Source organism: Pipistrellus hanaki (genome assembly GCF_964339955.1).
Source record: "Pipistrellus hanaki genome assembly, chromosome: 7".
In the NCBI taxonomy this organism is placed as follows: domain Eukaryota; kingdom Metazoa; phylum Chordata; class Mammalia; order Chiroptera; family Vespertilionidae; genus Pipistrellus; species Pipistrellus hanaki.
Window position 1 is genome coordinate 29,630,749 of NC_140509.1, and position 14,074 is coordinate 29,644,822.

At 41.5% G+C, this 14,074-nt stretch overlaps 1 protein-coding gene across 2 annotated transcripts in view; it reads right to left on the reverse strand.

Moving 5' to 3' along the window:
• COL9A1 (collagen type IX alpha 1 chain) overlaps positions 1-14,074 on the reverse strand; it is an 86,650-nt gene that overhangs the window by 13,830 nt on the left and 58,746 nt on the right. For both annotated transcript variants that reach the window (XM_084890397.1, XM_084890398.1), the window contains 8 exons: positions 11,855-11,908; positions 11,173-11,244; positions 10,587-10,622; positions 9,226-9,270; positions 7,028-7,060; positions 3,592-3,738; positions 3,336-3,390; positions 1,393-1,581 (listed from right to left, as the gene is read on the reverse strand). In XM_084890397.1, coding sequence (XP_084746523.1) covers positions 1,393-1,581; positions 3,336-3,390; positions 3,592-3,738; positions 7,028-7,060; positions 9,226-9,270; positions 10,587-10,622; positions 11,173-11,244; positions 11,855-11,908 — 631 coding nt within the window. The remainder of the gene's footprint in view (positions 1-1,392; positions 1,582-3,335; positions 3,391-3,591; positions 3,739-7,027; positions 7,061-9,225; positions 9,271-10,586; positions 10,623-11,172; positions 11,245-11,854; positions 11,909-14,074) is intronic.

A 14,074-nucleotide genomic window follows, 5' to 3' on the forward strand; every position in this document is an offset into this window, starting at 1 on the left:
CTAACAGCTGAAAGCAGAACAGCGATGAATGCCTATTCGATTTTCTCAGATAAATTTTTTCTCCAGTTCTCTCTGAGATAAACTCTGAGCTCTCTCCTTATCTGGTTTTATGTAGCCTCTGAAAACTCTGAAATGGTGCCAGTCAGGGTTCATTTGTTAACATGAACACGCCAAAAACAATGTAATTAAGGAAATTATCCCAGCTGAGGGTATAGTTAGCCAAATGCATCAGCAATTCATTTATAGATCCAAAGAGGCAGCTTGCTTGGCCTCTGACCATTCACACCGTAATATTTAATCCTAATGGGAGCACCACCATTTTAAAAATAAGTCTTTCTCTTGTTTATTTTATGCCACAGCTTTCTGAAGTTTCCCAGAGAGCAGTCAGTCAGTCATCACGATATAGAAACTCCTTGTTGTATCTCATCCTCTCTGGAAAGGATCCGGGGCTCACTCACCCCAAGATCACACACTCACCTCAACTGGCAAATGCCATCTGAGGCAGCCAGTCCTTCTGCAAGTCCCATTTAATACCTAACCACAACCCTGTTTTTCTGAAAAAATACTGGATACCAGAGCTTAATGTGCTTTAAGTAGAGGGGGAAGAAACAGACTCTCTTGTACTCCCTCACGTGTTTAAGAAGGAATAAAGTTTGATTGTACTTCAGAACTAAAAAAAAAAAAAAATCCATCAAAACCAAATCAATGTCACATTTTAGAAGGGAGAGGCAGCTGCAACTCTTAATGTAATGTTTCTTATGTGCTGCTAACAAGTTTTGTTCGTTTAAGTAACCGATACAAACATCCTAAGGCTGGTTGTCACCTTAGAAGACCTCTACACTAATTTTAGAGTCTGGAAAAAATAAAAAATAAACAGCTGAATGATCCTGTACTAGGTCCTGTCGTTAATTCTGAATGATAGGGTTGAGGCAGCATATAATTGGAAAAGGTCAATGCTGGAAGTCAAGGGACCTTAATGCTGGTGTTTACTGTTGTCATAGAGCAGTGCCTGGAAAACTGTGGCTGTGGAGCCACATGTGACTCTTTGGCCCCTTGAGTGTGGCTCTTCCACAAAATACCACAGCCTGGGCAAATCTAATTTTGAAAAAGAGGCATTAGAAGAAGTTTAGGTTTAAAAAATTTGGCTCTCAAAAGAAATTCCAATCGTTGTACTGTTGATATTTAGCTCTGTTGACTAATGAGTTTGCCGACCACTGTCATAGAGCAAGGTCAAGGGAATACCATCCAACAGTTTTCTAATCCTTACCAGCAGCATTGCAAAAGAGAATAACACATCTTAGCACTCAGAAAACCTGGAGCTTGGTAGGACATGTGAATACACCTGAAAAAGGACTGTGTGTTCCTTGGACCCACCTGGGCTCAAAGGCTTACCTTTAGGCCCCCTCAGACCAAGAGCACCAGGGGGCCCCTTCATGCCCGGGAGGCCGCGGAGTCCCATCTGACCCGGGAAGCCATTCTCTCCGGGGGGCCCCGGGGGCCCCGGGAGTCCAGGCCTCCCGGGAAGGCCGGAAGCTCCCGAGTCTGGACGCTTGAGACTAGCAGCCATCTCAGCAAGATGCTCTAAAAGATAATAAACAAAACAGCCCAGGAAAGTCAGAGACATGAAAGGGATACACATGAAAAGAGAGGTATTTCAAGTGCCTTTAAAAAAAAAAAAGTGTCACCAGAACTTCAAAATTGGTGGTGAGAAGTGAATCAAGTTGGATCATTTTCCCAGGGGCTCCCTGCCAGGAAGCTTCACGGGGCTGTTCTGTTCAGCTCTGCCTGGATATATTTGGTCCTGCTGGTGTGAGACCAGGGACAAAAGGATGGGGATTTAAAAAAAAAAAAATTAACTACACCGCAGGGCTCTGGGGTGAGCGATGTTCTAAAAGAATGCGGGTGTCACCTGCATCCTGGCTTGCTATCGGAAAGCCCAGGATGGGGAGAAAATGAGTTTCTTTGAAGAGGTAGAAGGATGTCTGGAGCTTATTAAAAGCCAAGGACATTGTCCAGAAGGAGCATGAAGACACCATTTGAGACCTAGCCTCACAGGTTTAGCTTGAAGATACTAAGTAACTTGAAATATTTTGCGAATTCATGACTTCTTATGAATTCTTCTTTTCAAAGTTTTTTTTTTTTTTCATGCTTGGAGTAGATAATAAACATTAAAAATTGCCTGCTTCCTGGGAATGGTTGCAGTCTGTCTTAAATATTAATAACTTTGTGGGCTTTTTCAGGAACCATTAAGTAGATTAAGAATCATCCACTGAAACCATAGAGAACAAGGCAATGTTCCCATTATAGTACTCTCAGGAACAAATTCTGATGTAATATATTTTCACGCTTTAGGGTGCAAAGAAGAATAGGAATTGGAAACACATTTCTAACCAATATTTTACAACTGTCGCAATGTGAGTATGCTAAGTGTGCCTTGCATAAGGAAGAGCTAGTACAAAGTTACCATTTTCTGGATAGGTGCTGCTTAAAATGGAAGCATCCTTTCAAGATACAATGTCTGCAGTAAAGAGAGATTGGTTTTCAAATCCAGAGGTGACCGTTTCATTCTGGAAAACTCTACCAGTCTACGAGACAAATCAGACCATCTCATGAGCCTACAGAGAAGAGTATTCCTTTCTGCCGGGAGTGGTTCCCACCAGAGTACGACAATGACTTGTCAGAGCGCCCAGGGTTGCCAGGCCTCCTGCCACAGGAGGGTTGGCACACCTCCGTTTTCTGTGTGATTGCAGAGCCAGGCCGGTTCCGAAGCAGCTGTGGCAAACAGCAGTCGCCATAGCCACAGATCAGTTTAGATAAAGGTTCATGAATGTGAACAAATGCTGCCATTTTGGTAAAATACTAGTTCTTGATTTTCTATAAAGGTGGTACAGGAGCAGCCGTACTGTCCTGATGCTCTTACCGCCTGGAGTCTGTCAGTTACTTCTCACGCAATCTACAGAGAGAGCCCCGATCAGCGCTGGGTACTCAGAGTGGTGGGTGTTGAAGAAGGGGAAGATACCTGAGAATTGTAGTTTCAACAGGGGAAAGTGTGTGTGTGTGTGTGTGTGTGTGCGTGTGTGTGTGTGTAGTGTGTGTGTGTGTGTGTGTGTGTGTGTGTGTGTGTGGTGTGTGTGTACACACACTTTCTTGTAAATTAATACCTTTGGCCAAAAAACAATCTCAGGCTAATCCAGAAAGGCATTGTTTTTCTTTTTCTTTGAAGCTATAAGCTATTGTGATGACGACCAGTTGGATAAAACAGAACGGACATGAGTATTATTTAAAAACTCCCTCCTTTAAAGCATACAAAACATCAAGCATTATGATTTATTTACCTTGCATGACCCTCATGCAGACCTGCTTGATGTGCTGATCTGTGGGCGCTCTCCCCTGGGGCAGGAAGGAAAAAGCAGTGAGTTACCCACGGAGCCACAGACAGGGCTCTGTTACAGGGTGCATGGGCACACGTGGCAGGGGACAGGTGGCTGGATTCACAACAGGACAACCGCCCACACTGCCCAGGAGCGGGTGTCTGGGCTCGCCAGGGGGCCCCAGCCCCTTGTGCTGTGGGTGGGGTCCCCTGCCACTCACTGGAGGGCCCTCGATGCCAGGCAGGCCGGTGGCACCCTGCTCTCCCTGCACGCCTCGGGGTCCCGGCGGTCCTTTCGGGCCCTCCACTCCGGGGAGCCCCCGGCCGCCTTCAGGTCCCCGCAAGCCAGGCTCCCCGGGGTTACCCACCTACAACAAAGTGGCACAGGGTGAAACCAGGACTAAGTACAAGTCTGCTGAATATTGCTACAGTATTAATATTCAAACTTTGAGGTTTACTACGTTCTGTTCAGTCAGAGGTGAGAATTCCTCAGCGTAGACACACAGTGCCACACAACTCACCAGTCTCCTAGAACTCCAGTTCAAGCAAACTTTTAAAGAATCTTTCCTTTTTGTACAGTTGTTATTTCAAATTGGTGATTGAAATAATACATTTTTAAAACCACATTCTTTATACTTTAAGCCACGTCCTAAGAGCAAGTTAGTGGTTAATAAGGCTTAACTTTTTCTTCCCACAAAAAGGCCAACAAGTTCTTACATGTTACTTTGTATATCACCAACACAGCAAGCATAAAACAAAGATATCTCTGAGAACATGAGGTATTTAGCTTTTATAAGATTCTTCGGAGAATTTGAAGATTCCAGATATATCCAGTAATTATAAAATACTAACATGAACTAAACCAATGCATGTAAAACACCACATTGACAACATTGCATTTAAAATCAATGCTTTTAAAATACTGGAACAAAACAAGTAAGTCCATAATTTAAGTATTGAAAAGTTAAAAATCTAAATATTTATGAAGTTAGAAATAAACTGTTTCCTTAGCACAAAAGCATATACACATTAGATTTTTGTTTTCTGGAAGCAGGCCACTGAAAGCATTTAAAAGAATCCTCGAGCACAATAACTGCTTTTAGAAAGAGACTAAATTAATTCACTTTTTGTTAAGCTACCTCTGGTAGAGTTTGTGGCGCAGTAGTTACAATGTACTGTTGTTTATAGAATAAGAATGAGAAGATAAAAGGACAGGAGGCAGCCGAAGCCGGTTTGGCTCAGTGGTAGAGTGTCGGTCTGCGGACTGAAAGGTCCCAGGTTTGATTCCGGTCAAGGGCATGTACATTGGTTGTGGGCACATCCCCGGTAGGGGGTGTGCAAGAGGCAGCTGGTCGATGTTTCTCTCTCGTCGATGTTTCTCTCTCATCAATGTTTCTAGCTCTCTATCTCTCTCTCCCTTCCTCTCTGTAAAAAAATCAATAAAATATATTTTAAAAAAAAGAAGAAGAACAGGAGGCAGCAAGGGATGCTAGAGTTCAAGATACAAATGTTCATAAAGCAACTTAATCCTGCTTCCTTTTCCTATGAAACATTTCTCTACAAAAAGCTCTTCAAAACACTCAAATGTCTCCAACTGAAGGGAAGAAGGCAACGAAGGAATGCTTTCACCAGACACATCCAAAGAAATCTCAGCAAGTGTGCTTTTTCCAATCTCTCTTTATGCAAAAAAATTTTTAAAAAAAGATATTCATCTAACTCAACCTGTCAAAATTGCTCCTAGGAAGAAATTACAGCTAAAAGACTTCCTGAAAGACAGTGTCGACAGGGAGAGGGAAGGATGTGCGATGGAAGGCTGGGGAGTTGTCAGGTGACTAGAGTGCAGAACTGTCAGAGCTTCTGAAGCAACCCAGAGGAGAAGCCAAATGAATGCAGAAATGCATTAACGAGCTGGCAGGAAACAAAGGAGACCGAATCAGTGTAGTTTCTGCTGACAATGCTAACATATTGTTGGAACAAGAGACAAGAAATTTTTGATGAAGAGATCAAGGCACCAGGATATGATAAGGATCCTGGATCTTTGGGGGGAAATCCTCAGATGAGGAGAGGTATGGTAAAGTAGAAACAGGCTTTACTTGGTATCAAGTTAGTCTACGCTGAAATCACTAAGGACAGCAAAAGTCTTCTGTTAGTGACTATTTCCCCTGATTCTGGGACAGTACACTTTAATTTCATCAGTATCACCCGAGTCGTGTTGGAGAAAGGGGGTGGGGGGAAATAGAAAGAAAGGTGAGGAATCAAGAGCTAATTCCTAGTATTATGTCCAAATTTAAATGAAGTGATCACTGCATTATTCATTTTTCTTTTATAGCTTGAACATTAACAATTATTGCTGCACCATGAAAGAGCATCTTTATTACCAAATTCTAAGGTGGCTTATCTTTTACATTTTCTCAATCCCAAACCATTTCCATCTACGATTCTTAGGCAGAAAAATGTTACTTTAATCTTGAGATGGCATTTAGAGGCTGGATGCAAGCAGCTAAGTTAATACAACTTAGTAATAATTGCCACCTCAGTGGTGTGTAAAGAACCTAGGGCAGGGCTTTGTGACCAAGTCTGGGTGAGTCTCCCCAGAGAAAGTGGGGCTGACTGTATAGGAGGAGGTGGCTGTTTTAAGGGAAGAAACAGAAGGCAGCAGGCTGGGTGAACAGCACAAGGCACCAGACAGCATGCCATGTAAGAGCTGCAAACAGATGCAATTCCAGACGTGAAGGAGAGGAGAGGAGACAGGCAAGGCAGACAACACTTTGTCAAAAGCTGTGGGCACCTTGCTAAGAATCCAATTTTACTCCATCAACTATTATCCCTGAAGGATTTAAAGCAGAGCAGGGGTAGTGTGTTTTATCTTTTCTCTCTAGATGTCCATGGCTGCCACAAGGATCATAAGTTGGACAGGGATGGAGAGGAGTGGGGGAGATTCCAGAAATAGGAAGGACTTGGAGACTCACTGGCAGCTGGTGGCTAGTGACATCTGAGATTGAGGTCTGAGCTTCATCTTTTCTCCTTACACTAAATCTTTATTGTCCTAGTGCATGCCTTTCAAATTATAGGTCATCCCAGGTCTGCCGCTAATTGGTTCTATCATTCTGAATTCATCTAATCTCTAAGGACATCAGTTTAGTTTCTACAAAATGATTAATTAAAAAAGGTAATTGTTTTTCAGCTCTAATAATTCTCTATTACATTTTCTTATGCATTCTGTCTCTATCTTACTTCCCCAAATAGAATACCCTGGAGATTAAGAAAATTACTGAAATATTTGCCAACAAATTGTACAACTGCCAACAAAACTCAATTATACTCTCTCATCACCATGAAGCACAAGTCAGTTCTTTAAACATGGCCCATTTGGGGAAGAAATTACCATGTAATATATTCATTGAGCCACTTGTAATATGAAAGAAAGAAAAAACATATCCGTTAGAATGTTTAGTTCAATAGGCAGATCTATTTGCTCTGTTGTTTAGTTCTTTGAATTAATCCACTATGTAAAGAATAAATTTAGACATTCATTTCCTTGAAGATAAATCTATTAAGAATTGAATTTACAGAATGATTTCATAAAGCAAAACATTGCATTTTCTCCAGCATTATTGATATTTTTATTTTTGAACCATTACTGTTCATTATACTTACAGTTCCCTTTGGGCCAGGTAATCCTGTATCTCCCTAAATCAATAAAACAAAATTATATTAGAACACTGTACTCACAAAGATATTATGCTGCTGAAATCTATAGAAAACCGTGAACAGAGATGAACCCTGACACCACAGAAAGCCATTAGACTCAAAAGTTGAATTCTCCTCCCAGTTTTGCTACTTAGCTTTGCTACCCTGTGTGAGCCAGGGAACCTCCCAAACTTGGCTAACTTATCTGGTTAAGTAACAGGGTTGAATCAGAGCTATCCAAGCTCCATCCAGATCTAAAATGCTAGGCGGTGAGAATTAAAGTGTCAAAAGGTATTAAACTAGCATTCTGTTATAAAACCTAATAGGCATTTAAACCTATGACTTTGTTTTCCAAACTCTAACAATATTTTAAAATGAATCCCGGAAGTCTATCAAGCCAAATATGCATATTTTAGGCCAAAAAAAAAAAAAACACCTTAAAAATCTCCCACCATCAAGTCTAGATATGAATGCAGCTCAAGTTTTAGCACATTAGTTCATCTTCACTACCGAACAGAAGATTTAAAACTTCCCCTTAGTCCATAAAATGAACAATTTTAACAGAAGACTAAAATAGAAATAATTATTTGTGGAATTTGCTTAATAGTTAGGAAGCTTTGCCTAATTCAAATGTTACATTTATACGAACTCTAAATCCTGTAAATCTGAATAAAAACATTATCAGAATATTTTCCTGCACTAAAAGATCTCCAAAACTAATTTATGAGGAATCCATCACACCCACCCCCAAGGACCAAACATTAGCTTCCACACTAGGTCATGCTAGACGTCGTCAAAACCTAAGGATGAACCAAGGTACCTAGCTGTCCTGGCAGTAACAATTACTTGTCCTTATTGTCTTCCTGTGGGTTTAGCTGCAGGTAGAGATGGGGGTCACCACTTTGGAGGGTTTTAGAGCAAAGAGAATGCCCACCTGTGAGCCACAGTTTTTTAACTATACTAAAACTTTAATGTTTTCTTTCCATGAGAGGCAATATTCACAGACTTTCTATAGTCAGCACATGAGTGTCAACGTAAAAACCAGGAGGTCACGGTTCGGTTCCTGGTCAGCACATGCCCTTGTTATGGCTTGATCCTGTGTAGGGCATGCAGGAGGCAGCCAATCAATGATTCTCTCTCATCATTGAAGCTTCTATCTCTTTCTCCCTCTCCTTTCCTCTCTGAAATCAATAATATACATATATATATATATATATATATATATATATATATATATATATATACACACACACACACACACACACACCACACACACACACTAGAGGCCCCCTCAGCCCAGCCTGCACCCTATCCAATCTGGGATCCCTCAGGGAATGTCTGACTGCCGGTTTAGGCCTGATCCTGGGTATTGGGCCTAAACCGGCAGTGGGACATCGCTCTCACAATCCTGGACCACTACCTTCTAATCGCTTACCTGCCTGCCTGCCTAGTCACCCCTAACTGCCCTCTCCCCCCCCCCCCGCCCCCTGCCAGCCTGATTGCCCCTCACTGCCTCTGTATGCCGTCCTGATCACTCATAACTGCCTCCCCTGCTGGCCAGATCGGCCCCAACTGCCCCGTTACTGCCAGCCTGGTCACCCCTTACTGCCTCCGCTGCCAGCCTGGTCGCCCCCAACTGCCCTCCTACTGGCCTGGTTGCCCCTTATGACCCCCCCGCTGGCCTGATCGTCCCATGTAGCCTGCTGTTCAGTTGTTTGGTCGACCCTCACTAACTCCCCTGCCAGCTGATTGCAGCCTCCTTGTTCAGCCATTTGGTCATTCCTCACTAACCCCCTTGCTGGCCTGGTTGTAGGCAGCCATCTTATGAGGGTATGATGGTCAATTTGCATATCGCCTCTTTATGATATATTACCCTGATTGTGTATATGTAAACCCACAGGAGAATTCACCATGTCTAAGGGAATAGGAACACTTTGTTCTCCAAAGGTTTAAGGCTCAGTCTATCACCATCTCAATGTTTCCCCTCTGCCTTACTTGATCTTGGCTGTAATCTTGGAGAGTCATTTGTTATGTTATATAAGAAACATCTTAACTTTTAAAGAAGACAAAAGATAAGATGGGCAGAGAAAAGGAAAAATGTATGTTGTAATAGAGTTTGAAGTCAGTAAGTCTCCATCATTAACCAGAAAAAAAAGATGTCTTACAAGTTCACCCCTTTCTCCTGCTTCACCTTCTTCACCAGCAGCACCCTGAAAATTCAGTCACATTTGAAAATTTAAGACTCACATTTTAAAATTCTTAGCACCCCCCCTTCCCCTGCTTAGTCAAACTAATGGGCACTCATAAATGGCCACACTGCTTCCAGGATCATGCAGAAATACAAAATGCTCTCAGTGGCTTTCCAATCTAGCTGTCAGTGGCCAGGCCAAATCAGAAATGGCCTAGCCTGGTCAGGGTGGCTCAGTTGTTTGAGTGTCATCCTATACACCAAAAGGTTGCTGGTTGGATTCCTAGTCAGGGCACATACCTAGGTTGGGGTTCAATCCCCTGTTAGGGCATGTACAAAAGTTAACTGATTGATGTTTCTCTCTCACACTGATATGTCTCTTTCTCTATCTATCTCTCCCTTCCTCTCTCTAAGCATGTCCTTGAGTAAAAATTAAAAATTAGTTAATTAGCCGAAACCGGTTTGGCACTGTGGTAGAGCGTCAGTCTGCGGACTGAAAAGTCCCGGGTTCAATTCCGGTCAAGGGCATGTACCTTGGTTGCGGGCATAATCCCCAGTAGGGGGTGTGCAAGAGGCAGCTGATCGATGACTCTCTCTCATCGATGTTTCTAACTCTCTCTATCCCTCTTTCTTCTTCTCTGTAAAAAATCAATAAAATATATTTTTAAAAAATTAGTTAATTAGTTAATGAATTAATTTAATTTAATGGCCTAGACAGGTGGGTACTGGAAATATTGAGGGGAGCATTTTGTATGCTGTACACCTAAATAAGACAAAATAATATTGGATGTAAACTGTAATTAAAAAATAAAATTTAAAAGAATCCATATGTGAGAAGAAAACAAAAGGAAGTGGCCAGAAGGTGAGGCCAAGTTTCTGCTAAAATGAAGGATTACTGAGAGTATTCAGCAACCTTATAATTAGGTAATCTTTGACAAAGGGCTCTTACAGTATGAAAAGATCTCCAGAGAAAGGACTGATTCTAATTCATATGCATAGGTTATTTGTTAATTCCTTGACACAGAGAAACTTAAAAGGAAGGCTTCATCAGAATAAACCGATTTGGTGAAGGAGAGAGGCAGGGCCAGTTTTTTCAAAGGAAGGAAAATGTGTAGCTCTGGAAGCAGAGCCATCGTTAGCTCCAGCTTATAAAAACAGTGACTAAGGCTACAGTCCAAACTAAACTCTAGGTGTCACTCATGGTGAAACACAGCGAGAAAAACCACTGGCCTCCAACATTTTGGTTACACCCATAAGCCAGCTAGTGCCCCCTGCTGGTAGAGCATAGTCATGCACATTAAACCCTGCATTTTATACTACCATTCAACTAGGACCTACCTGTTCACCCTTTGGACCAGGTTCACCGACTACACCCTGTAATGCATGAAATATAATATTTTTTTCAGTGTTTTAATATTTAGTCTGAAATGACTCAACCCCCTTTATTGGGCTGGTGGATAAGCACAAATACAAATATTGTGAAAGAAGAGAACATCTCCTTCTCTCACCACCTAATAAGAGTCAGGTAAGACCTAGAGAAACAGGCAATTGCACCCCCCACCCCCCCAGGGCATTGGGGCAACTTGGGACATTCTTTGATCCCATTCATGTACAATTTGACTAGTAAGAATGTAAGTTCAGATCTAAATAGAGAGCATGATTACAACAGAAATTTTTACTTTCTTCCATTTCCCCACCCTCCTGATAAATTATTATATTAATAGGGTGTTTTTTTGTTGTTGTTTTTTGGCTTCCTAATATCAGCTCTCAGTAATTTCAAGTACCTGTCTTGATAGCTCTCTGTGATAAGTTCAAAAAATTTAGAACTTTCTAAAAGCAAAGCCAAAAGCAGGATTGGTTTTCTCAGCATCGTAGAAATCCCTTCCAAACAAGGGGCCTTTTGGAGGGCTAGAAAGCTTCTTACCCTGTCACCTTTCATTCCAGGAAGTCCGGGGGGGCCAGGCAGGCCAGGGAGGCCAGGGCTGCCAGGAGAACCCTGAAAAGCAAACACCGTGTCCCCAGAATCACTGCTGCTGAAAGCACACAGGCCCCGGGTGTGTTGACGCCTGTCTGAAATTAATGAGCTGTGTGGTTTTGGTTTTACCCTGTTCCTCAAACCTGCCTCTTTCCCACATTCTCAGAAGAGAGACCAGCCCCCCTACCCCTTCTCCCCCACCTCTGAGCTCCCTGTTCTCCAGTTTGCACTCCTTCCCAACAGTGGGCTCTTTGAGCCTGCCCCTGCCAGGGCGCTGCTCCTCTCGCTGTGTAAACAAGCGCAGCCAGCTGGAGGAGGAGAAGGTGGCATTCAGCACAGTCCCTTCCAGTCCAAGAACAACCAGAGGCCAAATGTAGCAACTGATGTCTGTCCCTGTTTTAAAATGTATGCTTCAAACTGCACTGATTAAAATGCCCTCGGAGGGCGTTTTAAATATAGTTTGAAATTACCCACTTACTTTTTTCACATCTTCACAAAAACAACAAGAATCAAAAAAGGATGATTAAATTGCCCTTTGTGAATCGTTTTTCTCTCCTTGCTTATTTCTTTTTTAATGCACCGTGTTTTATACGAAGCAGATAAACTGCTGGAGCCTGAAAACATGACTTACCAGTTTACCTGGTACGCCTGGGGGTCCCATGGGTCCAACTTCTCCTCTGCTGCCCTGGAAAAACACAACACAGACACCCAAATGCTTAATTACCATGCCGATAAAACCACATCCTACCAGGGGCTTTGTTTGAATATGCCATTAAAGTATTCACATCTAACGGCAGACACCTTTGTACCAACGCCTCAGCCTCTTCAGTGTTCATCCTTCGGCAAATGCCGTCGGTGCTGTTCGTTGTGGTTACAGACCATTAGAAATAACTGGTACATCTGTACGAAATGCACCCGGTAGTTTCCAGCATCGAAATCACCACCTGACTTATGTGATGGGTCTGTATGTACATGTTTTATCCCCTCATTTAGACTCTGTGTGCTTGAGGTGTAGGTACATTACTTTTGAATGCCACACCATGCCTAAAACTCAGAATAAACAGCACACTTTAAAGCACTATCTGGCAAATGATCTTGAACCTAAAAAGAGTGAAAAGGAGACGAAGACAGAAAAGTTTGCCTTTAAATTACTGTTGCAACTTGGGAAAGACATAGTAGAAATTTATAGTTTCTGAAATTAAAAATTCTTTGCTCTACTCATGTCTTAAATGTGTCTTAAAAGATTAAACACTTTGAAAAGTACAATTTATAATGAAGGCACACCAACAGCAGTACTCTAATTTCATTTTCTGAGCCAATTTAGATTTTTATTTGAAAAAATAAGGACTTTGAGGAGACACATGAACTCTTCCATTTCTTTCCCTGAGAACTTCATATAGTTTTATGCTGTCTGATAAAAGCTTGTGTTATTTCTAAGCATATTCAACTAAGCTGAACACTGAGGTTATTAGATAAATAATCACTGGACAATGCTTTAAAAATGGAAATTTGTTTTTCTTTAAAATGACACGACAATTTCATATTAATGTTTAATATTTGTAAATACTTCTGGTAAGATTATCCTGATCTGACCCATATGCTATTCATTCATCTATAAGTTGAACAAGGTGTCAGGATCCATAAACCTACTGAACTTTTAATTTCTCTAAAAGGGTTAAAAAATATTTGCCAAATTACCAGTTTCTAACTATGAGGCATAATTTTGTAGCAGTAATTTCATATGACTTATAGGTGATTTAAATGAAATGCTCTTAAATACTTGCCAAAATTTCTTCTTTCCTTTAATTCTCACCCAAGGATAAAATCAATATTTTTATTGATTTTGAGAAGGGAGGGAGTGAGGGAGGGAGAAAGACATCAATTAGTTGCCTCTGTACATGCCCCTACCATGGATCAAACCCACAACCTAGATATGTGCCCTGACCAGGAATTGAACCCAGTACCTTTTGGTGTATAGGATGACACTCCAACCAACTTAGCCATCCTGCCAGGGCAAATTTCTAAAACTTTTATATAAACAACCTGACTAGTGTATGAGTTTGGATAACACATTGGTCCTTCACCATGTAAGAAGCTTGGAAGCCAGAGACAGTGCCTTTGATACAAATCTAAATGAAAACCAATCACTGTGATAGATTCTTCTGTTCACCTATAAATAGAATATTAGGTCCCACCCATTAATTTGGCCCAGCACTTCAAAGTTCAAGACAGATTTTTCTTTAGTAAAGCTGCTCTTTTGGCATTTTCAAATAATTTCTGAACTGCATCATGATTGAGATCCTAAATGTCATTGGGCTAACATGACTTTAATTCACAGAACAATTAGTAGTCATCGGTGAAGAACACAATTAATCATATTGGGAGGGGAGAACTCAACTCTTGACACAACCTCAAGCATTCACTTCTAAATAAATGAGCCATTATGCCATCTTACCCAAAATAAAGATGATGGATATAGTACCTTTTTTCTCTTCCACAATGAAAGGGCTAAGTCAAAAGAAAGGATTGTATAGCCTTTCATTTATTTTTGGAGAGATTAATTATCTTTCCAGTCAAAGACAAGGATTTTCTCTGCTGGAATCTTATTTTCTCTGTCTTTGGTGAGCTCTAATTATTCAGTTCATAAGTATTTCTCAACCACTGGCAGGCCCTTGGCAAAACATATGAGTGGCTCAGAACCCTCCAGCCTGCTCTGCTGAACTTGTGTACACATGACAGCCCAACACTCGTAGGACCGTGGGAAGGATCGGTGAGATTATGAGCATTTACTCATCTGTTACTGCACAAATAGCATATAACTCCTCATTTTCATTTCGCTTCCATCCTACAA